The 27,615-nt window shown below is 46.9% G+C and overlaps 1 protein-coding gene across 2 annotated transcripts; it reads right to left on the minus strand.

The window, feature by feature from the left end:
• Window positions 1–978: 978 nt before the first annotated feature.
• Window positions 979–27,569, minus strand: TRIM35 (tripartite motif containing 35). Of its 2 annotated transcripts, XM_014737734.3 has the most exons (6): window positions 27,076–27,569; window positions 12,604–12,699; window positions 9,104–9,334; window positions 5,822–5,844; window positions 4,889–5,007; window positions 979–3,505 (listed from the first exon to the last, which is right to left on the minus strand). In XM_014737734.3, the coding sequence occupies exons 1-6, from the start codon at window positions 27,508–27,510 to the stop codon at window positions 2,928–2,930; spliced, it is 1,482 nt and encodes a 493-aa protein (XP_014593220.2). In that variant the 5' UTR covers window positions 27,511–27,569; the 3' UTR covers window positions 979–2,927. The 2 variants fall into 2 exon arrangements, with proteins under 2 accessions (XP_014593220.2, XP_070112654.1); XM_070256553.1 differs by lacking the exon at window positions 12,604–12,699 and having other exon boundaries at window positions 27,076–27,562.
• Between the last annotated feature and the right edge of the window lie 46 nt (window positions 27,570–27,615).

A 27,615-nucleotide genomic window follows, 5' to 3' on the forward strand; every position in this document is an offset into this window, starting at 1 on the left:
GTTAAGTTCGCGTGCTCTGCTTCGGTAGCCCAGGGTTTCGCTGGTTCGGATCCTGGGCGCGAACATGGCACCGCTCATCAGGCCATGTTGAGGCGGCGCCCCACGTGCCACAACTAGAAGGGCGCATAACTAAAATATATACAACCATGTACCAGGAGGATTTGGGGAGAAAAAGCAGAAGGGAAAAAAAAAGACTGGCAACAGTTGTTAGCTCAGGTGCCAATCTTAAAAAACAAAAGAAAAAAAAACTTTTGTGTTTCAAAGGACATCTTCAAGAAAGTGAAAAGACAACCCACAGAATAGGAGAGAGATTTTGTAAATTATCTATCCGATACAGGACTTATATTTAGAATGTATAAAGAACTCTTACAACTCAATAATAAAAAGACAAACAACCCAATAAAAAATGGGCAAACAATCTGAAGACGTATCTCCTAAGAAGATACACAAACGGCAAACAAGCACGTGAAAAGATACTTGGTATCATTAGATATCAGGAAAATGCAAATCAAAACCACAGTGAGGTATCACCTCACCACCAGGATGGCTAAGTTAAAGGACAGACAATAACAAGTGCTGCTGAGGATATGGAGCAACTGGAATCCTCATGCACTGCTGCTAAACACATAAAATGGTGCAGCCACACTGGACACAGCCTGGCAGTTCCTAAAGGTTAAACAGAGTTAGCGTATGATCTACAAACCGACTCCTAGGTATGTATATACCCAAAAGAATGGAAAACATGGCCACACAAAAACTTGTACACACACCTTCACAGCAGCATTATTCATGATGGCCTGAAAGTAGAAACAACCTAAAAGTTCACCAAATGAAGAATGGATGAATACAATATAGTATATCCATACATCAGAATATTATTGGATAACAAAAAGGAATAAAGTCGAATACCCGCTACAACATGGATGAAATTTTGCCTATGAGAACACCGAAAGGAAACTGTCAAAAGAAAGAGTGGGCTTTAGCTCAAATATCATTTTTATTTTTGTCAAAAGTGGCCTAGGCTATCCAAATTATCCTGTAAGAAAAACTCCTCCAACATCTAAGGTGGAAATAAAAAACATTTTTAAAAGTTTATTATAACTAACAAAATAATTTCAGGTCAAGATTATGCATATAGAAATTATATTGGATGGTTAGATAAATACTTTATCACAGAGAGTGCACACTGGCCAGAGGTGTGTTTGGCTCCAAAGTGCCTGAAGCTTTTTTGAGTATGAGCACTTCCCCACGGCCCCAGCAATGTACACATGACATTTATAACTAATTTATAGCCCTGATTCATCATTTCTGTTTAAAATGTCCATTTCTGTGAACAGGGGGCACAGGCAGGAGAAAGGATGTGAGTCCTTGGTCAGGAATGTGTCCCTGATTAGAACACTGCTCCTACAGGAACACAGTTCCTTTCACCACACTGTTCCCAGGACATGACAAGTGGACAGTTGAAAACTATCTGTAGCATGTGCAGAGAAGAAAAGGTGGAGGACAAGTCTGGAGGCACGGTGGAGGGAGAAATCAGGATGAAAACGCAAAAGGCAGCAGAGCGAGAATGAGCAGGCTTGAGCAGGCGCAGGTCGGCAAAGACAAGAGGGGAGGGAAGGCCGAGAGCACGAGCATCTTCTCCTGGCACCACCCCTGGACCCCAGACTGTGTTCCCTTCCTTCCCCCACAACTGGAAAAGGGCCCCTCTTTCCTTCCCTTCTCATGCCTTTATAAGAGTGGATCAGGAATTTTCTCCACAGCAATTAGACGGATATCATTTTCCAGCCCTACTATCTCATATACAAACGAGGAAACTGAGACCCAGAGAGGGAACAGGTCTAAACCATGGTTTTTAAAATTGTGTTTTTAAGTGAAATCGTTTAAGAAGCATAAATAGATAAATCAGAGCCGAGTGGAAGGACAGCCTGCCTCCGCCCTGTGGGGCCCCCAGGAGCCTCTGTGGAGTTTTAAAATACTGGTGCAAGGTGAGAGACAAGCTTGGCCCTGGGTCCTGCCCCGAAGCCACAGCAGCGGCCCTATATTAACTCTATTTTCCTATTTTCTATATTCGTGATGCTCTGGCATCTGTGGCCCCATTGACCAAGAGGAAACTACCCCTCCCAGGGCTAGCTAACTCCTGGAGCCAGCAAATGAGTCCTCTGTGAGCGCGCCTTTCAAATCAAACCAACCAATCCCTCACACCCCCTAGCCTCCTTCATCGGCTCTCACAGGGCTTGCACACTCCAGGCCAACATCCCCATCCTACTCATCCCAGGGCCGGGCATCAGACAACTAGGGCCAGCCCCTATGCCCCAGAGACCACCAAAATTATTTAAACTTGCTGACCCTAAACCTGTGTACCCTGCACCCTGCCTCGCCTGCTCCTTCCTGGGAAAACCACAACAAAGTCTGCGGCCCAGCTTTCCCCTCCCTTCCTCTGCCTCCTGATGGCCCCTAGCACTTCCCCGTGTGGTCTCCCATGGTGCAGCCCCTCCTCTTGGGAATCCTAAGTAACACACTATCTTTTCAATGGCAGTTGGCTCCTGTCTGTTGGCCTCAACACACCTGGATAACAATAAAACCTACATTTTACAACAGGCCCACACCAGAAGCAAATATTATCCTTAGAAATCTTGGAATTAAGATTCAGAAAATTCACATCCCGAAGGTGCCACAACTCTGGGGAGAGCCTGGCCAGTGCAGTGTCTCCTGGATGACCTTCGGCTGTCGGGAGAGATGGGACAAAAATGAAGGAGGCAGCCTGGGGCCTAGTGCCATGGAGAGGACACATTAGGTCGGAGGAAGACCCTGGCAGGAAGGCAGGCAGGACACAGGTACCAAGGCGAGTGTGGCTTTAGCAAGAGGGACAGAAAAAAAAGCGTGCCATCGCACAAGACCAGGCAGCCACCAGCGACTGGCGGCCAGCCTCAGCCGTCCAGCTCCTCCTTGACGGTGATGCGCAGCGGGCAGATGCGCAGAGGCTCAGGGGGGCCATCGCCCCGCGTGCCCCCCAGGTAGAAGTAGGGCCGTACCTCCCCGAAGCGGGCATGGAAGGTGTAGAGGTGGCAGTGGCGCTCTGCGTCATAGAAGGACAGCTCGCCCTCCTCGCACTCCAGCTCCACGCGCAGGCGGCGCGGGATGGTCGGGACCAGGGGCGATGTGGCCGGATCTGAGGTCACGCAGTGGTCCCCCTCGACCCCCTGCGTGCGGCACATGTACCAGAAGCCCGAGCGCGTGTCGTGGTAGCAGCCATGCGAGTGGCCTTCGGCGCCCACGTCCTGGCGCGTCCGCACCACACCCACCCGCCAGCTCGGCAGCCCCCCCAGGTCCACCTCCCAGGCGTGGGAGCCCTGGGAGAAGGCGCGGGAGCCCAGCAGGCACGGTGCCGAGGAGAAGCGCTCCGGGTTTTCCACCTGGACTCGGTAGCCGTGGTTGGTGACGCTGGTGAGGTCATCGGACACTGAGAGCCAGCCAGCAGCCGTGTTGGGATCGAAGCTGAAGGGCACTGAGAGCAGAGGGGGAAAGGGGGGCAAATCAGGAAACCCCACACCCCACCCTCTGCCATGCCAGCTGACGTCCCCCCAGACTGACCAACTGTGTCCCACCTGGCTCTCGTGCATGGTGGGAATTGCGCTGGGCTGAGGGGTGGTGCTAGGGGTTGAACTGTGCCCTGCCTAGAACAGTATGTTGAAGTCCTAACCCCTAGTACCTCCAAAGATGAACTTATTTATTTGGGAATGGGGTCACTGCAGATGTCATTAGTCGAGATGAGATCAGACAGGAGTAGAGTAAGCCCTTAATCCAAGGTGACTGTTGTCCTAACAAAAAAAAGAAGAGACACAGACACAGGGGAGAAGGCCCTGTGATGAAGGAGGCAGAGATCGAAGTGCTGCAGACAGGGATTAGGGCAAACGCCAGAGCCGGGAAGAGGAAAGAGCTCCCCAGAGGTTTCAGAGGGAGCATGGACCTGCCGACACCTTGATTTTGGACTTCTAGCCTCCAGAACTGAGAGAGAATAAATTTCTGTCACTTTAAGGCATCCAGTGTGCAGTTCTCTGTTACGGCAGCCACAGGAAATCAATACAGGCAGGGACCCCGGAGGCTCACGCAACTCCCAAGATGTCTCAGAAGAGCACTAACCTTCCCCTGGGTCCTATAAAATCACCGTGTCTCAGTCCGCCTGGGCTGCTGTAATAAAAATATCACAGACTGAGTGGCTTGAACAACAGAAATCTGTCTCTCACAAGTGGAACCTGGCAGTCTGAGGTCAGGGTGCCAGCGTGGTCAGGTGCTGGTGAGGAACCTCTTCCTGGTGTACAGACGGCTGCCTCCCTGCCGTGTCCTCACAGGAGAGAGGAGAGGAAGCCGGCTTCCTGTGTCTCTTCTTGTAAGGGAACTAATCCCATGATGAAGGCTCCACCCTCAGGACCTCATCTAGCCCTCATCATCCAAAGGCCCCACCTCCAAATACCACATCGGAGGTTAGGGCTTCACTATCTGAATTTGTGGGGGCACAGACTCTCGTCTACAGCGCATGACACAGTGACTTGCGTAGACTGGAATCACCTTGGGAGGGGGCCTTTCCTTAAATTACAGTATGGCTCTGAACAGAGAGGGAAGCCAGCTTCTCTTGCTGAAGAGGTGGCCGAGCATCAGGACTCAAAGGGGAAGGACTTCTGCTGGGAGGGGTCTGAGCAGTGGGGCGAGGAGTGGAGCAGCACACCAGCGACCTGTCGGGAAGAGGCTGGAGAAAGGATCAGCGGAGAGATGCGGAGGTCCAATGGGGTGGGAAGCTGGAAGAAGTGAGTGCAGCTTGCTCTCTGCCTAGCTCCTCCCACGCCCAGTGCTCCTCCCACGCCCAGTAACACCTGCCCACGCTCCCACTCACCAGACTCAACAGACATGACCATCTTCCTCCAGACGCGGTACTGCAGGGAGTCCAGGTACTTGCAGACATCGATGAGCATGCCCGGCTGGACGGGCTCTGGCTCCATGGTGCAGAAGAGGCTGGAAAGGGAGAATTGCGCCTGGTGAGCATGGCCAAGGCCATGCATCCTGGGCCTGACTGGGTCAGCTGGAAACAGGCCACAGCACTGGTTCCCTTGCCTCAGGCCTAAATTCCCTGGCCACCTTGCCCAAGACAAACCTGGAGGGGCTCTGATGAGAGATGAGCGAGGAGTCAACTGAGAGGCTCATAACCCTTCAGGATTCAGTACTTGGGCTCAGCCTGCCCCATAAACATAAATAGGAGGTTCTCAGACACAGTTCCATCCTTGTGAGCAGAAATCACACGCACATATCTGCTCACGGGATGTCTGAATTGGAAGGGACCTTAAGGATCCTCTACTCCAATAGTCTGAAGGTGTCATTGCCCTTTGCTTGAATACTTCCAGTGACCGGGAACTCACCACTGCCCAAAGCACTTTCTTCGATCTTTGTACAGCTCTGACTGGGACACAGTTCTTCCTTATGCCTCATTTTGAACCCAAGATACAGCAACACAAACCAATGTGCCTTGAGGCTTTCACAAGCCTAAATATCAGGATGACCCAGTGAGGAATATGAGCCATGTGCAGGATGGCACACTCACTCCCCACACAGTGGATGGTAATGCTCCACACCCAGGAAAACCACACTGCACCAGTGCAATGGGAAGTGGAATGCCTTGAAAGAGGGCTCTGTCCACCTGGCCAGTCCCCACCACTCCCTGTGTCACACCCGGCTGGCTTCATTACCTGCCTGGCCCTGGAGCCACTGGAGTTTGCACCCCTGGTATCTGTGCCTGCTCTTCCCCTCCCCTCCACTAGCCGTGGCAACTTACCGACGTTTTCGGCTCTTGTGTTTCTGAAAGAGAAAAAAACCACAGAGACACAAACACAGAAAAAAAGTATAAATTTCTGACCTCAAAATGAGTCATATATTTCATATTTATAGATCAGAAGCCTGAATATTGTTAAGATGGCAATATTCCCCAAATTGATCTACAGATTCAACGCAACTCCGATCAAAAGTCTAGCTGACTTCTTTGCAGACATTGACAAGCTGATCCTAAAATTCATATGAAAATTCAAGAGATCCAGAATAGCCAAAATAATCTCAGAAAAGAAGAACAAAGTTGGTGGCTCACAGGTCCCGATTTCAAAACTTAGTAAAGCAACAGTAATCAAGACAGTGTGGTACTAACATGTACTAAAATAGATCAATGGACACTGAAAGTCTAGAAACAAACCCTCACATCTATGGTCAGTTGGTTATCTATAAGGGTGCCAAGACCATGTGATGGGGAAAAAATGGTCTTCAACAAATGATGCTGGGACAACTGGATATCCACATGCAAAAGAATGAAGTTGGATTCTCACCTTGCACCATATACAAAAAGTAACTCGAAATGGCTCAAAGACATATGTAGAGCTAAAACTATAAAACTCGTGACCTTGGATTAGGCTGTGGTTTCTGAGATATGATGCCAAAAGCACAAGCAGCAAAAGAAAACACAAACTAGATGTCACCAAAATGAAAAAGTTCTGTGTTTCAAAGACTGTCATCAAGAAAGTGAAAAGACAACCCACAGAAGAGAATATTTATAAATCATATAGCTCATAAAGATCTAGTATCCATAAAATATAAAATCTCATGTAATTCAACAACAAAAAGACAAGCAACCCAATTCAAAAAACGGGCAAAGGGCCTGAATGTACATTTCTCCCAAGAAGATATATAAATGGCCAACAAGTACATGCAAAGATGCTCAACATCATTAGCCATCAGAGAAATGCAAATTAAAATCACAGTGAGGTACTACTTCTCACCCATCACAATAGCTATGATGAAAAAAACAGATAAGTGTTGGCAAGGACATGGAGGATTCAGTCTTCACACACTGCTGTTGGGAACGCAAAATGGTGCAGGCGCTTGGAAGACACCCTGGGAGCTCCTCAAATGGTCAGACTTTGAGTTACCATAGGATTCAGCAAATTTACTCCTGGCACCTACCCAAGAGACACGAAAACATATGTCCACACAAAAACTTGTACATGAATGTTTATAGCAGGACTCCTCATAATAGCTAAAAAGTGGAAACAACCCAAATGTCCAGCAATTGATGAACGGATAAATAAAATGTGGTACATGCATACAATGGGGTATTATTCAGCCATGTACTGATGCATGTGACATGGATGAAGTTTTAAAATATTATGCTGAGTGAAAGAAGCCAGTCACAAAAAGCTACATATTGAATAATTCTATTTATATGAAAGGTCCAAAATAGGCAAACCTATAGAGACAGAAAGTAGATTAGTGGTTGCTGAGGGTGGTGGGGATGCAGGCACAGGAGGGTGACAGCTAAGGGGTACAGGGTTTCTGTTTGTGGAGACGAAAACATTCTAAAATCGATCCTGGTGATGGTTGCACAACTCGGTGAATATACTAAAAAACACTGAATTATACATTTTAAATGGGTGAATTACACAGTATGCAAATAATATCTCAATAAAGCTTTTATATAAAAAAGAGAGTCACAAAACCATCCCTGAAAGCACAGGTGGTATGGGCAAGAGACACACCCGATTTCCTAAACAGAAAGAGCAAGGAATCCAGCGTTTAGAGCTCACCAAATGACCTCATCATCGGGACATTTTGGCAACAGAAGACATCATGGTTCAAAGCTTTGCATGAGGTGGAGAACCCACAAAGGTCCCCAACCAGGATGTGACATCTGGCCCAAATGGAGGACGTCCCTGGCCCTTCCCACTCCACTCTAGAAAGACTTCCCTTTCAGAGAGTTCAGCTGTTCTCCAAGTAGAGAAGAAACCTCATTCTCCTGACCAGTCTCCAAACTAGCTTTCCAATTATAGAAACTTCTCCATAAAGACCCAGTGACTCACAGGGAGTGGGAGTGGGGGGATGGGAGAGTGGGGATGAAATGAATAAAAGCAAGAAAAGAAAACTAAATATATTTTTTAAAGAGAGAATAGAGTCATCCTTTTCTTAAGAAAATAACGGAGAATACCAAAACATCATATTTAAATAAAAAAATTTAAATAATTGTATAATTTATAATTTAAAAATATTCCATTTTGTATTCTTTGCAAAATCCCATAACCCCAGTCTAATCACGTGAAAAACATTAGACAAACCCATATTGCCAAGATCAGGAATGGCAATCAGGAACGCCAAGGTCATGAAAAACACAGAAAGATAAGAAGCTGTCACAGACCAGAGGAGACTGGGAGATGTGACAACTAAATGCAATGTGGGACCCTGGCTTGAATCCTGGAGCAGAAAGAGGACATTAACGGGAAAACGGTGAAGTCCAAATAAGCCTGGAGTTTAGTTAATAACAGTGCACCAGTGTCAGTTTTCTAGTTTGGACAGATGTGCCACAAGGCGACGTAAGGCGTTAACAATGGGAGAAACTAGCTGGAGGGGTCCACGAGGGCAGTCTGTACTAGCTCTGCAACTTTTCCATACATCTAAAATTATTCCAAAATAAAAAGTGAATTTTAAAATTACTCCATTATATTAAGAAGGCGTAAAGAAAGTAGAAACAAAAAAAAGGGAGAGCAAGAGTGAGTGCAACAGAGGGAGGGAGAAGGAGGAGGAGACGGGAAGAAGAGGAGGGGCCGCCCGGTGGCGCAGCAGTTAAGTGCCCACGTTCCGCTTTGGCGGCCCGGAGTTCGCTGGTTTGGATCCCGGGTGCAGACATGCCACCACTTGGCAGGCCATGCTGTGACAGGCGTCCCACATATAAAGTAGAGGAAGATGGGCACGGATGTCAGCTGAGGGCCAGTCTTCCTCAGCAAAAAGAGGAGGATTGGCAGCAGATGTTAGCTCAGGGCTAATCTTCCTCAAAAAAAAAAAAAAAAAAGGGGGAAGAAGGAGGCAGGGAGAAACAGAAACAAAGAGGCCCTCCAGGAACTCTGCTCTGCTTAAACTCTTTTCAGCCTCTTGACACAGCAGAGCCCCTCGTCTGTAAGCTCCCCCAGCCCAGTATCCAGAAGCTCCAGGAAGACTGGGTTGGCCAGGGCTGCTGGTATTGGGCTCCCCGCTGGTTCCTGAACATCTGGTCCCTGTCCCCGGATCCAGACGATGAGCTCCTCACCATGAGAAAAGAAACGTCATCTTCCTTCATCTCCATCTGCAGCCGCTCAATCTCATGGGCCAGAGCCTCTGTGTCTTCCACAAGCCGCTTCATCTTCTCCTCCACCAGAAGCTGCTTCTGCCTCATCTCCTCGGCCATGGCATCGAGGATGGCCTGCTCCTCCACTCTCAAGAACTCGCGAAGCTTATCAAACTCCTGCCGGATTCGCCCTTCCAGCCAGGCAGCCTCCACCTACCACAGAGAGCGGGAGGGAGCCACAGGTCAGACGTGGAGAGAACTGCAACCATCACCTAACCAACTGACTCAGATTTTTAAAAATTTTTTAAATCCCACATTTTTAGCAAAGGAATTCTATTTTCAAAAGAAACCACATGTAGAACCCCAACAGATAAAACATAGATGCAATTTTATTAGCACAAATTTATAAGTTTAAATTTAAAATAAGTCAAAGCATAATGGGGTTATCTTGATAAAATAAAAAAATAAAATCATTGCTTAGATGTCAACTGCAGTCCCATAATTTCCCCAACATATAATATTCTGTATCTTGTTTAGGTTGCAGGATAGCAAGGGAAATTCCAAATCTCAGAAGTGAACTGTTGCAAATGGCAATGATTTCTAAAAATTATTTGCCTTCCAAACTTAGGACTTCAAATTTGTCTGATCCAGAGGCTTACCAAAAGAGTAGTTGCAAGTATTTATTTTAAAACTGAATTATTAATAATATGAATACTCCTCATCATTACTACAAAAAGTTTTTTTAAAAGTTGAAACAAAACCATATAAATGTAATCAAAAAAGCAGAGAAATATTTCTCATCTTGGAATGAGATAGAACTTTCTTACCATAATATGAAACTGAGAAGCCTCAAAGAAAGAATGACATAATTGTCTACATATAAAAATTAAAGTTTTGTATGGCAAGAGACTACTGATAAAGTTAAACACATCAATACAGTTCTAAGATGATGACTAGAAAACAACTCAGAATGTGAGCTCCAGCAACGGCAGGTGAGTAATCGCATCTTTCGGTTGAAAGTTCAATATAGATTTATGGCTCTGACTCACTGAAAAAGTGAAAAGATTCATTGAAAAACAAATGACAAGCTAGGAAAAATATTTGCAACATACAATAGACTGTTATTGTTCTTAATACACAAGGCACTCTTAGGAATCCACCAGGAGAAAAGACAAATATTCCAAGAAAAAAAAAGTGTGAACCGGTAAATACAGAAGAAATGCAGATGGTTATTATACTTGTGAAAGGATGTACAAACCTCCTAATAATCAAAGAAATGCAAATGAGAACAGATTGCATTGTTGAAATACCAGACTAAAAAGACTGGTAATACACAGTGGGGGAGAGAGCAAAATCCAGGATGATTCTTATCAACAGGAAGAGACACACAGAGCAGGCAGGAAACAGCAGCCCAGTGGTCCTCGTTCAGCTCAGCGACTCTCACTGCTGGTGACGGCAGCCTCGCAGGAAAACTTCCATCCACTCATCAACCTGGACTGACTGGATTTAGAGGAAAAGCACAAATCCAGCTGGAATCCTGGAGTCGTCACACCTGACCATGTTAGAGTTCCACTCCGCCTGGGACGGGCAGACAGGTGCTGTCACTTGGACTTGTGGACACTCCCCAGGTAACCCCACGCCAGTCCTGCACAAGGCCAGCCAGGTGATGGCGTCAGCCACAAAGGAAATTAAGTGAAACGACAGAGATGAAGCCCCACAGTTCACGACAACTGCTGGGACAGCAACTCAAAAAGCGTGCCTCAGCCACAGCAGGTTAGTAATCTCGTGTCTGGACTGAAAGTTCAACATGTGTTTACGGCTCTGACAATATTATGACAAAATGATTCCTCGAAAAAAGTGAAAAATCTCTCTCACATCAGTTTGTTGGTCTCTAAGCTATGAGAAATGTTGAGTGACTTCTCTCTGTGGGACACTTCACACGCATTATCTCAGCTGAACGTTCAAAAAAAGCCTAGTAAAAGGGAATCGTCCTCTTTGTACAGAGGAGGGGATTAGCCTGGAGCGGGCGAGGGATCTGCCTGGAGAACACGGCTTGGATTTGAAAGCAGGTCTGCTCTGTGGTTACTGCCCTGGCCACCAACATTTCACAGTCCTTTCTTCTGCTCTGTTCCACCAGTGCTGCGGCTGGAGGCAAACTCCTTGGCCAGATGTTAATGAGGCTTTCTCCCAAGCCTAATCCTCTGCCACAGACACGTGGATACTGGAGGGCCTGGCCGGCTCTGCAGGGGAGTGCCAGGCGGCCGGAGCTGGGACTGCCTTAGCTGAGGGTGTGATGAGTCCACCTGAGCAGTAATTATTAGAAGCTCTTGCCCAGGAAGTGACGGAACAGACCAGTCAGAAACCAGGCTGCCAATCCACACAGGACTCAGATGAAGAGAGGGTGCCAAGGTACAGCAGTGAGAGTGCGAACATGGGGGCCCAATTCATTCACTCAATTAACAAACATTTATTGGTCACCTACTGTGTGCCACAAATTCTTTTAGACACCAGTGTGCCCTGCTTTCATTATATTCTAATGGAAGGAAACACAAAGGTAAATAGAAAATAAAACATTAATTACAGGTAGTGAAGTGTGACGAAGAAAATTAAATGGAGATAATAGCGAGTAAATGCGGAGGGCCACTTGGGTAGGGTGATCAGGGAACACTCTCAAGAGGGACATCTGAGCTGAGATTTTAATGACAAGATGCTGAGCCTGGGAGGAGCTGGGGAGAAGACTTGGCTCGGCTGAGTACGGAGGGGGCGAGTGTGGCTGGAGCTGAGAGCGCAGCCAAGCACGGGAGGAGACGGAGACAAGGGGCCCGCAGGGCTGGGATGAGGGCCTTGGAGCCCACGGTGAGAACTCTGGATTGTATTGTGAATGTGATGGAAGCCACTGACAGTCTGAAGCAGAGGAGTGACCCAATCAATGTATTTTTCTAAACGATCAGTCCACTCTGTAGAGAGGGGATTGTAGAACAAGAGCAGAAGCCTGGGGCCCAGGGAGGAGGCCGGGCGAGAAACACGGGTGACCTGGAGGGGGATGGTGGCGGTGGAAACGGAGTGTCGGACAGACATCATGTATTTTGGAGACAGAGGGGCCAGGACTGCTGATGGTGTGGACCAAGGGAGTGAGAGGGAAAGAGGAATAACTTAGAGCCCCAGGTTATCACTGGCTTGAGTGCCTGGGTAGACATGGAGTGCGGCACGTGCTGAAGTCAGTCCGAATCCATGGTGCAGATGGCACACGTGGCTTTCTAAGCCACTCTCATGGCTGCTGGCGTGGCCATGCCTGGTATTTAAAGAGGCCGTGGCAGTGCAGACACAATCAGCACCTGAGGACGTGGCCGTGCTCGACCATCAAGGCTGGGGAAGGCTAACCCTGCATCAGCAGCCACGGCCAGGGCCAGCCCACCCGCGCTTCTCCCCATGACTGCCCTGGGGGACCCTAGTCTCCCCACTCAGCCGGAGCACTCACTCACCTGGTTGTGCTTGGCGATGGCCTCATAGGAGCGCCGCATGGCACAGAAGGCCTTGGCTTTCTCCCGCAGCGTGTGCTCCATGTTCCTGCACTTGGCCTGCCGTGAGGGGCAAGGAGGAAGCAAGGAGGCAGGTTAGGGGTAGAGGCCAGCCACGGAGGACAACACACCACAATCACAACTGCAGTGCCCCTTCAACATGGGTACAACTCAACCACATTTACTGACCCGGTCCATCCACGCACCACGGGGCAAAGCATAAAGCTAAGTATAGCCCTGATCTTGAACCCGACACCGACAGCATAAAGGACCCTCAGATTTCCTCTAATCCGGCCCCCTTGTTTTACACCTGGTACAGATGGGGAGACAGGGCTGAGGAGGTAAAGAGACCTGTTCCATCTCGAGTTGGTCACAGTATAGCATAGAAGGGCATCCTGCTCAAGCCTAACGCTGGTCCAGGCAGGGCCGTGAATCCCTGAGCCGTGCGCGCAACTGTAAAGACCACGTGTTCACAGGCCCCCGGGGCGACCTTCGGAACTGGACCAGCGGGCAGTCACCGACGAACAGGTCTGATCACAGGCTGACTCAACCAGGCCTTATCTAAACTACACATCTCCCTGCAACCCTACTGTACCCCAATATTCTAAGAGTGCTCGGATCACGTGAAATGCTTGAAGCAGCAGTTCAAAAGCTCTGTGTTTCGTAGTTTTTAAACTTTCACCATTGTTCTGACCTCCTTGGACTCCTTGAGGAACCACTACTAGCTTCAGGTTGGATTCCCACGTTCGCATCCAAGGCCTATCACTGTCCCTCCATCTTTATCCTTCCCTCTCCACATTCCGAGAAGGCTTGTCAAGGTTTTGTATTTTTTTTTTTAGAAAAACAATAAAAATAATTCTAATAACATTAACTATAAATGCCTACCATTCATTGAGCATTTACTATTTGCCAGGAACTGTGCTAATTACTTTACAAATGATGTCACTTACTCACCACATTATCCATATTAGGTAAGTAAAATTATTAGGCCCATTTTACAGATGAAAAAAACCGCAGCACAGTAGGGGAAGTGACTAATCCGAGGCCACACAGCTAGTACATAGCAGAACAAGGACGTGAATCTAGACAGTGGTGGGAGGCAGTGTCCAAGCCGGCCCCCAGCGACCCCTCCCCTCCTGTGAGATAAGAAAGTTTGTTGTTTTAAGCTGCCAAATTTGGGGGTGATTTTTATGCAGCAATAGATAATACAGATTTGTCCTCAAAAGCCTCATCCCTCTCTGGCCCTGATTTAGAGGAAGGGATTCCGGACTTATGCTGATGCTGTAAGGACTAAGATGCTTGGGGATCTTGGGAGGGGGTGATGTATTCTGCACTGGGGAGAGACATGAATCATCACTGCGAGCCAGAGGGCAGATGGTAGGAAGCAGCCTTTGAAACGGCCCCAGTGATCCCCACCTCCTGGTATTCATGCCCTGGTGGAATCCCCTGCCCTGTGGGCTGGACCTAGTGACTTGCTTCTAACCAACAGAATATGGCAAAAGTGACGGGGTGCCGTGTCTGAGAGGAGGTGACAAAAGGCCGGTGCACACCCTTTCTCACTTGCTCACCTGGATGGAAGCCAGCTGCCATGTTGTGATCTAGCCCATGGAGCGGCCCATGGGGCTAGGAACTGAGGGTGGCCTCCCACCAACAGCCGGTGAGGACCTGAATCTGCCAGCAACCACGTGAGCGAGCCTGAATGGGGATCTTGGCCTAGGTGAGCCCTCAGAGAAACCACAGCCCCGACCAACACCTTGATGGCAGCATCACGAGAGACCCCGCGGCAGAGGCACCCAGCTAAGTCATGCCAGATTCCTGACCCACAGAAACAGGAGATGAGAGACTTTTTTATTTTAAGCTGCTATGTTTTGGGATAATTTGGTATGCAGCAATAGATAACTAGCCTGTCTTTCCTGCTCCACAGCCCATTCTTTTAACTGCTATACTACAGAAAATAAGGGGCCGGCCCAGTGGCACAGCGGTTAAGTGCACATATTCTACAGTGGCGGCCCGGGGTTTGTGGGTTCGGATCCCGGGTGCGGACATGGCACTGCTTGGCACGACATGCTGTGGTAGGCCTCCCACGTATAAAGTAGAGGAAGACGGGCATGGATGTGAGCTCAGGACCAGTCTTCCTCAGCAAAAAGAGGAGGATTGGCGGCAGATGTTAGCTCAGGGCTAAACTTCCTCAAAAAAGAAAAGGAAAATAAAAGAATGACTGATTTCACTTTCTCTTGGTTTTATTTTCTACTCATTCTGGTCACTTTTATGTTCTTCTTGAGGATATTTAACAGATTTTTTAAACATTGTTTTCTGTAGTATATCATCTCTATGCTGTGTCTCTTCAACAGCAAAATAACATCAGGACAACTGTCCCACAAGAGCACTAAATATCCTCCTAATGTTTTATCTTGTGGGATGAGATGTTTTGTTACAAAGTCATGTAATAAGAGTCCCAAAGGGCAATTCTGTGATTTTCCAGATAAGTGTGAATGATAGGAGCAAAGCAAGTGCCCCAGACACAACCCAGGAGTGTGCTGGCCCCAAGCAACACGGCCGACCCTCTCCCTTCAGCCTTGGCAGCTGGGAGTGATGGAACAATGAGGAGTTGGGGGAACAGTCCTTGTCCTTCCCAAACTCTTCAATCACTTGAAGAGTTCTGGTTTAATTCAGCAAAGACCAGCCCTAAAATGGCCCTTCTCTGAGATGTTAGCTGGTGAGATCAACCAATGGTTATATTATTACTAGCAAGATTCTGTTATTACTAGTAAGATTATATTACTACAGGCTGTTTTATGGAGCACGTACTGTGCATAAGGCACTCAATTAAGCACTTTACAAACATCATTGTATTGAATTCTTACACTCCTGTGGGGCAGGCACTTTATTCCTATTATAGAGAGGAGCAAACAAGGCCCAGAGGAGTTAAGAAACTTGCCAAACTATACAGCTAGACAGTGGCAGAACCAGGATGTGTACTCAGCACAGTCCGGCACTAAAGGCCATGCTCTTGGCCACAGCCCTGCATAAGCTGTTTCATTAAGAGAGCTCCTACCATGTTTGTCCAGCTGTCTCTTGTGTTTCTAAGTGTGTCATCTTATTTCCAAATTTGTTGTCATCAAACATGTTGTCAGTTTTCTTCAGTTCTGGAGAATAAAAGCTTATAATTCTGTCAATACTTTGCCCAATTCCTTAAATAATCTAACATGTCAAGGAAATGTTCCTCCTAGAAGGAATCAAACAACACATTTTAAAAGCTAATGAATATTCAAAAACTGGAAACAACCCAAATGTCCATCAAGAGATGGATGAATGAATTACAGTGCGCTGATACAATGGAAAGCTATTTAGCAATGAAAAAGGAACAAACCATTGATACATAGAACATGGGTGAATCAAAAAGTATATGTATTATTTTGGAGTACAAGAGAGCACACAGTACATTCCACTTAGGTGACGTTCAAGAACAGGCAGCACTAACCTAGGGCGACAGAAGTCAGAAAGTGACTGCCTCTTGGTGATCGACTGGGAGGGCAGGGAGCTCTCCAGGGTGATGGAAATGTTGGACGGTTTGTCTGGAGTGGCAGGTGCAGGTGTGTCTAACAGCCAGAACTCATCCAACTGAACAGTTAAGATCTATGCATCTTGTTGTATATAAATTATACTTCAAATTTTTAAGAGCCTATAAGATGAAAACTTTAGAAGTCTTAGCCTTTTCTCGTCACTTACTAAGAGCTATCCTTCCTCACTGGAAGGAAAGCCTTTTCTTTTAATTTCTCTCAGGTTTGATGAGTTACTTTTTACCTTTTCATCTCCTTTGTTGTTTTTGGCAATTTATTTTCTTTGGCATAAAACATAAATGTGCAGGAAGCCAATCTGTTGGCATAGTGCTTCAGTACACGTGCTCTGCTTCAGCAGCCTGGGGTTTGCAGGTTTGGATCCCAAGTGCAGACCTACGTACCGCTTGTCAAGCCCTGCAGTGGTGGCGACCCACATACAAAATAGAGGAAGGCTGGCACAGATGTTAGCTCAGCAACAATCTTCCTCAAGCAAAAAGAGGAAGATTGGCAACAGATGTTAGCTCAGGGTCAATATTCCACACACACAAAAAAATAAATAAAACACAACAGTTTGTGATTTAAAAAAAGAAAACATAAATGTGCAATCTCTTAAGTAATTATAAATTGAACACCCCTGTAACCACTACCCAGAACATGTCGCTTCTCAATCTTATCCCTCTTCCTGTCAGAAGAAACAACGATTCTGATTTTTATAGTACTTCCTTGCTTTCTTTAGTTATTTCACCTATTATGCATCCCTAACCTAAACAACAGACTTTAGCTTTGTCTGGTTTCGAATGTTCAATTAATGGAATCATACTATACATATTCTTTTGTGTCTTGCTTCCTTTACTTAACATAAGGCTTGCAGGATTCAAATTCGTTATTGTATGTACATTTACTCATTCATGGTTGCATTGTATTCCATTGTATGAATGTACCACAATCATTTATCCATTCCATGTTAATGAACAGCAGGTCATTTACAATCTTTGAGTAATATAAATAGTATGACTATTGTTGTCTAGATTTCCTGGTGCACATGTACACTTGTGTCTCTACAAAATATTCCTGGGGGAAGAAGTGCTGGACCACAGGGCTGTGTGTTTTCAGTTTTAGCAGATAACACCCAGCTGCTGTCCAAAGTAATGTACCAATTCATACCCCACAAGCTATGTTAATCAAACACGTTTATTAACCATTTGGATCTTTATTTTTAAATACCTGCCAAAGTATTCTGACCATTTGTCTATTGAGTTGTCTGCCATTTTCCCACTGGTTTGTAGGAATTTATTATAAATACACAACGTATGTCTCTTATGGGTTAGATATATAACATGTCTTCTATCATATCATTTCTATTTCTGAATTTGGATATGCTCAAATTTATCAGCCTTTTCCTTTAGAATTAGTGCTTGCTGGTTTTGTTTAAGAAATACCTCTCCACCTGATGTTACAAAGACAATCTCCTATAGTATGGCTTTCCTTTCACATCTAGGTCTAATGTGGACACCTGGAGTTTATTTCGTGGATGGTGTGACCAGGTAGCTCGTTGTCTCAGAACCATTATTTAAAAATACCATCATTCCCCACTGATCTGAAGGGTCACCTCTGTCACACATCAAATACATATCTGTTTCTAGGTTCTCTAGTCTGTTTTCCTGGCCCATCTGTTTTTCTTGTGCCAATATCACACAGTCTTAATTCCTATAGCTATAAAATAAACTGATATCTAATAGATACCTCCTAAGAATGTTTTGGCAATTCTTGGCCCTTTCAGTTTTCATATAAATTTTAGAATTAGCTTGTCAAATTCCACAAAAATAATCCAGTTTGGATTTTGACTGGGACAGTACCGACTCTACACATCAGTCTGGAGGCACCTGACATCTTCAAATACTGAGTCTTCTAATCCATGAACACGGTACATTTTCCACTTAGTCCTCTTTGATGTCTCTCAATGAAGTTTTTGATATTTTTCCCTGCCAGAGTTCTACACACTTTTTGTTACATTTATTCCTAGATGCTCGATTTTTTAATACTATTGTAAATATTTTTTATTTTGTTTTCTATTTGTTACTGATATAAAGAAATACAATTGATTTTTTAATCTTCATTTTGCAACCAGCATCTTGTCTAAACTTATTTATATTCATGATTTATCTGTAGCATATTTTTATTTTCTATGCAAGAGAAATTCCTATGCAGACATATGCAATCATATTATCTGCACACAATGCCAGTATTGTTTCCCTCTTTCCAAACCTTACATCTTTTATTGATGACTCCTGACTTACTGTATTAGGCAAGATCTTCAGTATAAAATCTAATAGAATTGGTCATAATGGGCATTCCTTTTTCTTGATCTCAATAAGAAAACTTTCAATGTTTCACCACTAAATATGGTATTCGCTGTAAGTTTTTTGGTAGATTGTGAATTAGATTAATGAAGTTCCTTCCATTCCTAATTCCATTGCTAATATTTTTTTTTTAAGGATTGGCACCTGAGCTAACAACTGTTGCCAATCTTCTTTTTTTTTCCTGCTTTTTTTCTCCCCAAATCCCCCCAGTATATAGTTGTATATTTTTTACCTGTAGGTCCTTCTAGTTGTGGCATGCGGGATGCCGCCTCAGTGTGGCCTGACAAGCCGTGCCATGTCCACACTCAGGATCTGAACCGGGGAAATCCTGGGCCGCTGAAGCGGAGCACGTGAACTTAACCACTCGGCCACGGGGCTGGCCCCACTAATTTTTTTTTTTATCACAAAAGGATACTGATTTTTATCAAATGCATTTTTTTGATCTATTGACATAATCATATTTAAGTAGCACAAAATTGGATTTTGTTTTCTTATCCAGTCTGACAACTTTTGTCATTTAACTGGAGTATTTAACATAATTACCGATATATTTGCATTTAAACCTACTTCTTGTTCTGTACTATTCTGCTTGTTCAGTATTTTTCTTCCTTTTCCTGCCTTTTTTTTAGATTTACCATACATGTTTTATTCCACTGTTTTACCTTCTACACATTTAGTGATTGACCTAGAAAATACTACACGTAAAAATGTGAATTCAAATGAATCTAAACAATACACTTTCCATGTTTGCTTTTGATATTCTGATTTTACCCTAAACCTACCTGTATACACTGGACCACCATTCAGGGACCTGCCTATAGGACAAGGAGAACCTGAATGCACAGACCCCCGGCTCACTCATGGGGGCTCAGGTGTGGAGCCTGGCCAGGACCACTATGGGTCATCACTGCCTTGGGGGAGCTAAGAGGCCCCAATACATCTAGAGTATCAGCCAGGCCCCAAGCCCCAGAAAGCAAATGAGCTCTGATTTTGGCTTCAAATTATAACACTCAAGATTACTTAGTTATAAACACACACAAAACACAAGTTTTTATTTACACTAAAGGATTCAGAATGTGATTATGTAGTCTACATAGTTTTCTTAAAAATTACAATTTGATTCCTTGAGCAGCAAATTTCAATAGCGTATTTAGTACCCTGAGGATTTTACAAAATTGTTTTAACCAAAATATCTGTTAACACAGGTGCTATGTGGTATAACAAAAGTGGGACGGATGTGGGTAAGAGAAAAATAAATACTATTTTCCAAGATCATCACAGCACCCCTGCAAGTGCTTATCAAAATGCTAGAGCCATGTCTGAAGCCAGGGCTGTCTGGCTTGAGCCCAGTTTTCTGTCCTCTGAGGCCTCATATATGCTGCTCCTTCTGACCGATCCCCGCCTGCTTCACCCAACTATCCCAACGTGACCTTGAAAACTCAGCTCAGGCCCCCTCATTTCCTCCAGGAAGCCGGCCTGATCTCCCCAGTAGAGTGCAGGTGCATCTCCGTGGGCTCTCACAGCTCCCCAGCACACCTCTATCATCCCACTTACTGCCCCGGATAATCTCCTCACTCTCCAGGAAAGGCTGCAGGCTTCCTGGGGGCAGGTCCTCTCACCCAGCAGACTGCTGTTCAGTAAACCTTTGCAGAAGGAAGGGATGCTTGTTCTGCAAGGGTAGAGATTGTTTTGACCACCGCATATGCCCCGGTCCCAGCACAAAGCAGATGCTCAATTAACTACTTGCCCAGTCAACAAGTGCACTGAACACCCATGTTCCCATGTCCTTTCCACCAGGCAACATCTCCTCCGGGACTGAAAGTGAGGAGACCTGATTTGCAGCCTTGTCTTTGTCCCTAACCACTGGTGAGAACTTTGGCAAAAGCCCTTCCTCTCCCTCTGGCCTTCAGACTCTTCACCTAAGATGAAGGCATGAAAGTTTCTACGGTCTCTGAAATTTCACCATAAAAATGAAAAATGCAGTTTTCTCCATCCACATTTACCTGACCCATCACCAGGATTTCCTAGCATCTGTCTCTAGTTCGTGTCTTTTTTCCTATATATTTCAGACATTTGATTTCAGGCAGATTGATGGAGCAGCTAAGAGCTCTGGCACCTGGCCACCCAGCTTCAAATCCCAACTCCTGCACTTAGTAGCGGGCGATCCTGAGCAAGTTCTTTAACTTCTCTGCGCCTCAGGGGTGGGAATACTGCCTAGCTCATAGGATGGCTGTGAGGATCCAATAAGTCCATCCATGCCAAGTGCTTACAAGACCGCACCAGGTATCTGTTAGCTCTTATTACTATTAACTGCCCTTTAGTGCCAGGTAACTTAACTCTCCTATGGGTTATTTTCTAGGTTTCCTTTGTTTTTATAACTGGCATATAACATTATATTATTTTCAGGTGTACAACATAATGATTTGATATTTGTATATATTGCAAAATGATCACCTCAATAAGTCTAGTTAACATACCACAATAAGTCTAGTTAACATCTATCACCACACTCTTAGAAAATTTTTTTCTTGTGATGAAAACTTTAAAGATTTACTCTCTTAGTAACTTTCAAATATGCAATACAGTCCTATTAGCTATAGTCACCATGCCGGACATTACATCCCCAGGACTTATTTATTCTTTAACTGGAAGTCTGTACCTCTTGGGCACCTTCACCCATTTTGCACCCCGCGCCCCCAGGTTTCCTAAATGGATAGCATAATGCATCTGAGACAAGTCGATCTCTTCCAGGTCCCTTTCTTAGTCAACTCCAATCCAGTCTGCCCATTCTTCCTTTCCCCTTGGTGTTTAGCCTTCCTTAAGAATCAGGTGTCTACCATGGGCCTAATGCTGGGGCCCCATAACTCAGGAGCCCCAGTGAGGAGTGTTCAGTGAGCCCCCATCCTGCCCCTGGGCACATGCCTAGCCAAGCAGGCAATAACCGTCCTCCAGTGCAACCTGGCTGTGGAAGGGCCTGGCCCATGAGGCCGGATCTGGATGGGGGTGAGTAGTTGGGAAAAAGGAGGAAAGAACTGGAAGGGGGGAGACTTAAGAGATACCTGGAATACTCCTGGGTTAGATTTGGCCAGACTGATTCTAAGATGGTAACCCCGACCCCCCAGTTCTAAGTTGGAAGGGGCTGGGCTGGGGCAGGAAGAGGTTGAAGGGCAGAGAATGGCCGCATGTCAGCCCTGTGGGATGGATAAGGGGTCTGGACAAGGCAGTTCAGAGGCCTGGGACTTGGTGGGGTTCAGGGCAGGTCTGCTCTGAAGATGCAAACCAGAGTGAATGCTGGCCTGGGGGCAAGAAACCTGGGTTCTAATCCTTGGTGTACTGATTTCATTCCCTGTAACTGGCATGAGTTGTCGTATTTCTCCAAGTTTTGGCTTTTTCATTAGTAAAAGGTAGTCATCTCACAGTCCCCCATGACTCTGGATCTATGTATTTGGGGGATTTGCAAGTTTCCATGAGTCTTTTAAATTAGTGTTTTCATTCAACAATAACCTAAAAAAATACTAAGATAAGCCTATTGTGAGTCACCTTATAAACAGTGCTGACACATGCTTTCAGTTCCTACAACTCAGTGCCAGCATTTGTATTCTGTTAACGACTTCCTCGACACCAGGCTATCCCACTTTCATTGTCCTGGCCTAATAAGGAAAGAACACAAACACACTTCATCAGTGAGGGATGTTCCAGATCCTCACCTAGGAAGGCCAATTACAGCACAGGAAAGTTTTGCAGTTCTTCAAACAGGGAAACTTTGGCGGGCGAATCAAGCGAGCACTTGGAACAGGGCAGAGGGGTATCCCAAGTCTTGCCAGAGAAGCCTCACAGCCACCCAAGGGCAGGGCTTTAGTTCCAGCAAAATAAAACCTCTTGGTTTCATTGCCTATATGTGGTACATGCAAAAGGTATGTACACTAGTTTCGTGTTTGCATGTAAGGAATGTGATAAAGTAATTTAAGTCACACTCTTGGAATATTTTCTCCTTTAAGAAGGATGTATGTATTATTCAAGTTTGAGAAACCCTAAACTAGAGGATTTCCGTAGGTCCTTTGCAGCTCCACCATGCACTCTATAGCTCTGGTTTAAACAAATACCGTATTCTGAAATCTCATCAGTCCTTCCCTTCCTGCCCCACTACGCTGAGGACAAAATCCCAGATCTGAACATGCCCTTCCATGCCCTGCAGCATCTGTCCAGGACTCCCTCATTCCGTATCCAGGCTGTCTCTGGGTTACTGCATGCCCCGCCCTCCGGCCCGCCATCACTGCTTGCTGCCCCTCACTTAGCCAACGCCTTCTGAGCCTTCAGGTCTCCACGAAATCACTTCTTCAGAGACTCCTTCCCACGCACCACCAGACGAGAGCAGCCTCCTCGTTATAACATCCACCACATCCTGTACTGTCCTTCACAGGAATGTCACAGTCTGAATATAATTGTTAGTGTGATTATTATTTAATCACGCCTATCTGACTCCAAGAAGGCAGGGGCTAGGACGGCCCTGTCCTCTACTGGACATACTGTGCCCGGCACATAGTAAGTACTCAGTCAGTACCCACCAACAGTGGTCCTTATCCACTCAGCCTCTAAGAACCCACCCAGTCAGCTGCCCTCTCAGCTCCTGGAACAGAGGACCAGCAGAGAAAGCTCTACCCAGGACCAGAGAGTTCCTGTCAAAGTCCACGACCAGCACAGGGGCTGAACAGGGCCCAGGTGAACTCTATAGTACCTGCTCCGTACTTTGGATGAGTTACTTTACCTCTCTGAGACTCAGTGTCGCCGTCTGTAAGATGGGGAGATAGGACCCACCTGTAGCAAGCTGAATAATGGCCCCCAAACATGTCCACATCCTCATCCCTAGAACCTGAGAATATATTACCTTATATGGCAACAAGGACTCTGCAGATGGGACTAAATTACGGATTTGAAGATGGGGCGATTATCCCGGATTGTCTGGGTGGCCCCAATACAATCACAGGGTCCTTATCAGAGGGAGATAGCAGTAGTCAGAGAAGGCCACGGGACAACAGAAGCAGCAGCTGGAATGATGTGCATTAAAGACGGAGGAAGGGCCTCTAGAAGCGGGACAAGGCGGTGGGGAAATAAACTCTCTCCCAGCCTCCCACAGGCACGTGGCCCTGCCAACACCCTGATTTCAGAACTTCTGACCTCCAGAACTGTAAGAAAATAAATCTGTGCTGTGTTAAACCACCACACTAGTCCCCCCTCACCCATGGTTTTGCTTTTCGTGGTTTCACTTACCCGCAGTGGTGGTCCAAAAATAGTAAATGGAAAATTCCAGAAACGAACAACTCATAAGTTTTAAATTGCACACCATTCTGAGCAGTGTGATGAAATCTCGCTCTGTCCCGCTCCTTCCCGTCTGGGACGTGAATCATCCCCTGTGAGTGAATCACCCCTTTGTCCGGCGTATTCACACTGTAGACGCTACCCGCCCCTTAGTCACTCAGTGGCCGTCTCAGTTATCAGAGCCACTGTCGGGCATCGCATTGCTTGTGTTTAAGTCACCCTTATTTTACTTAATAATGGCCTCAAAGTGCAAGAGTAGTGATGCCAGCAATTTGGATATGCCAAAAAGAAGCCATCAAGTGCTTTAAGTGAAAAGGTGAAAGTTCTCAACCTAATAAGGAAAGAAAAGAATCATATGCTGAGGTTGCTAAGATCTACAGTAACTTTTATTACAGGACACTGTTATTATTGTTCTATTTGATTGTTACTTATTGTTGTTAATCTCTTACTGTGCCTAACTTATAAATGAAACTTTATCATAGGAACATATGTCCTGGAAAAAACAGTATGTATGGGGTTGGGTACTATCTGTGGTTTCAGGCATCCACTGGAGGTCTTCGAACGTATCCCCCACAAAAAAGGGGGACTACTGCACATTTGTGGCAATTTATTACAATGGCAATAGGACCCTAATACACAGCCTCATAGGTTTTTTGTGAGGATTCAATTTGTTGACATGGAAACACTTAAGAGCACCTGGCATACAGTAAGTGCCCACAAAGTGTTGGCTGCTATGATTTTCTATCTGCCGAACTCCTCACACGGTAGCCAAAGCGATCTTTCTAAAGCACACATCTCATCACAAAATCCCTACTGAAAAGCTTTCAGGGCTCCACATAGCACACAAAGGAAACACCCTCAGCCCATTCCCACCTCATACTGCTCCCCTACGACCACCACTTACTGTGATCATCCAGCACTACAGCGTGTCTATTTACTGTTTGACCTCCGCCACGACAACATGAGCTCTCTAGGGCGACCGCGCTCCTACTGACCTCTGCAGCCTCAGCCTCAGAATAGGGCCTGGAACACAGCGGGCCCTTGATACACAGTCGTCTAACACAGGAAGGAGTTCCGCCCTGCATCAGGCTGAGCACACTCGGTCCGCACTCTCCTCAGATCCTTCAGGACTGGACTCCCCACCCCCTCAGACATCACCCTGACCGCCCACTGATCGGACAGCATCAGTCCTCTGCTTAAAACCCTCCAACTGCTCCCTGAACTCTTTAGGATCAAGACCAGCCCTCGAGGCCTCCTGGCTCCCTCTGCTCCTCTGTCCTCCACTCTAACTACTCTAAAAGTCTCTTGGTGCCTGGACAGTCAGGCCTCCCTGCTTCCGGGCCCTTACAGATGCTGCCACCTCTGCCTGAAATACCCTCCCTCACCCTCTTCACCCGGCTGACACTTCATCCCTCGGGTCTCTGCTTGAAGCTCCCTGAAGGTATAAATTCCTGTTTATCTCGTGTCCTACAGTATCCCCGGGGCCGAGTCATACAAGGCGTCTGCTGAATAAACAGGAAGTTGTCATCAGACCACACACGCTTCCTGGCACTTGGCTCACTGACCCTGAATCCTGGCTTAGCCCAGACCTGGGGGTTTCGCCTTAGTGCTCTCAGCCTTGATCCCTGTTCGTCTTCCTGATCTGCACCTCTGCCAGCCCCAAGGTGAGTAGTCATGACTTGACCCATCGTGCCCGGCTACTTCGACCCCAGTCCCCAGAATGCCCAGCACTTACTTTAGCTGTCCCAAATCAGGACCTGGCACTTCTGCCAGTGGAAATGGGAAAAAGCATTGTGGTGGACCACTGTTAAACAAATAAGGTGACGGAAGTTATAGGGTTATCCCTCTGGCAAGACAGTGTAGTGTTCACACACACACACTGGTGACATTCCCCTCACCGGAACCTTGTCAAAATGTATATGGAACTGTAAAAAACATTTGATATTTCTTAAGCAAGACATTAAAACAAACGAAATAAAACGGTACGGAAACCAGGCACTGGGAGTTCTTGCAGAGCCTCCTTTTCAATACACTCAGCTTCCTACCAGCTAACCAGTGTTCTCCAAACTGTGGGTCTGAACCATATATTAGTAGGTGATGAAATAGTGTTTCACACCCTGTGCAATTTTTTTTTAAAGGAAGATTAGCCCTGAGCTAACATCTGCCACAAATCCTTCTCTTTTTGCTGAGGAAGACTGGCCCTGAGCTAACATCCGTGCCCATCTTCCTCTACTTTATATGTGGGACGCCTGCCACAGCATGGCTTGACAAGCAGTGCATAGGTCCCAAGCCGGGATCCAAACTGGCGAACGGGGGCACCAAAGTGGAGCATATGAACTAAACCGCTGACCACCAAGCAGCCCCCACCCTGTGCAGTTTTTTAAATAAAAATAAAACAAGAGAAAATGCTAAAGTACAACAGACATTTTCACACAAGTTTTCTTTCAACTTATACATACATATGAGTGTTCTGGGTCATAGTGGAAAAAATATTTCTTACTATGGGCTATGGTCAAAAATTTTGAAAACTCCTGAGTTGGCTAATCTTTACTTTCTGATTTTTCCTTCCTATACCAAAGAATTTTCTATGGTAGTCTTGCCCTCTAAGTTGCTCCTTACTTTATTTACAGCCACTGGAACTCTAGGCACTGCGATGCTGAGAGTGATCCAGAATAAACCAGATGGCCAGGGCCAGAGGTCTCCTGGCAGCTGTACAATACATGGCGCCAGCTCTGGAAGTAGGTGACCAAGTTGGCTCCACAGCCCTGGCCAGGTTTTGGGCTCCTGCCCCTCTAACCTGAGCGTGCCAAGCTCCAGGGGACCTAGGCACTACCAACCCACACCTGTGCTTCTCAAGGGGGCACAGGCCACCCCACGGCGGCAGAAACCCTTCAGCAGTGGGCGGGGCTGGCTTGGGCACACCTGTAACCCCAGTTCTCACACTTCTGTTTACATTCTTTCTTCCCCCATCTCGGGCCCCCTGGGCCGGCCTTGATGGAGAAGGCAGCCTCCGCAGGCTCCCAGGGTCAGAGCGGCGGGGTCCTGAGCAGGCACCAGCAAGCTGGCAGCAGGAAGCGGGGCGGGGCTGGGCACTCTCAGCTAGGGCCGGCGGGAGCGGGTGGGGCAGGGGTGCCGGGCTCTGGTCCTGACTCGGCCACCACGTGCGCGCTCAGACACCTCGCGCACACTACCGCTCTTACCCGAAAGTCGTGGGCAGTGTCCTTCACGGGCTGGACGCGGTGGCCCTGGTGCCGGGGGTCGGCCTGGCACGAGCAGCACAGCAGCTCCTTGTCGTCGAGGCAGAAGAGGCTGAACTGGCCACGGTGCGGTCGGCAAAGGCGCAGGGAGCGGTGGCCGGTCCAGCGCGCGCCCTCGGCCTCCTCGCGCAGCAGCTTCTCCACCAGGTTGTTGAGGGTGTGGTTGGTGCGCAGGTCGCCGGGGTCCGCGCGGTCCTTGCACACAGGACAGGTGGCCGCCACCTGCACCTCCCAGCAGCGGGTCACGCAGCCGCGGCAGAAGTTGTGGCCGCAGCGCAGACTCACGGCGTCGCGGAACGGGTCGTAGCAGACGACACAGAGCAGCTCCTCCTTGAACGAGTGGGAAGGCCCGGGGGCTACCGCGGGGCTCGGTTCCATGGCCCCGGCAGCCGGCTCCCGCGCCCGCAACTTTCGCCCCGCCCCGCCCCGCCCCTCCCCTCCCCTCCCCTCCCACCCACCTGGGGGCTCCTGGAGGCCGCGGGC

This window comes from Equus caballus, chromosome 2, assembly GCF_041296265.1.
Source record: "Equus caballus isolate H_3958 breed thoroughbred chromosome 2, TB-T2T, whole genome shotgun sequence".
Lineage (NCBI taxonomy): Eukaryota > Metazoa > Chordata > Mammalia > Perissodactyla > Equidae > Equus > Equus caballus.

Coding starts and splice junctions, on each gene's coding strand:
- TRIM35 (XM_014737734.3), bottom strand. CDS start 27,510: ATGGAACCGAGCCCCGCGGTAGCCCCCGGGCCTTCCCACTCGTTCAAG. Junction 12,700..27,075: donor ACACTGCCCACGACTTTCGG/GTAAGAGCGGTA, acceptor CCCTCACGGCAG/GCCAAGTGCAGGAACATGGA. Junction 5,845..9,103: donor ATGACGTTTCTTTTCTCATG/GTGAGGAGCTCA, acceptor TTTCTCTTTCAG/AAACACAAGAGCCGAAAACG.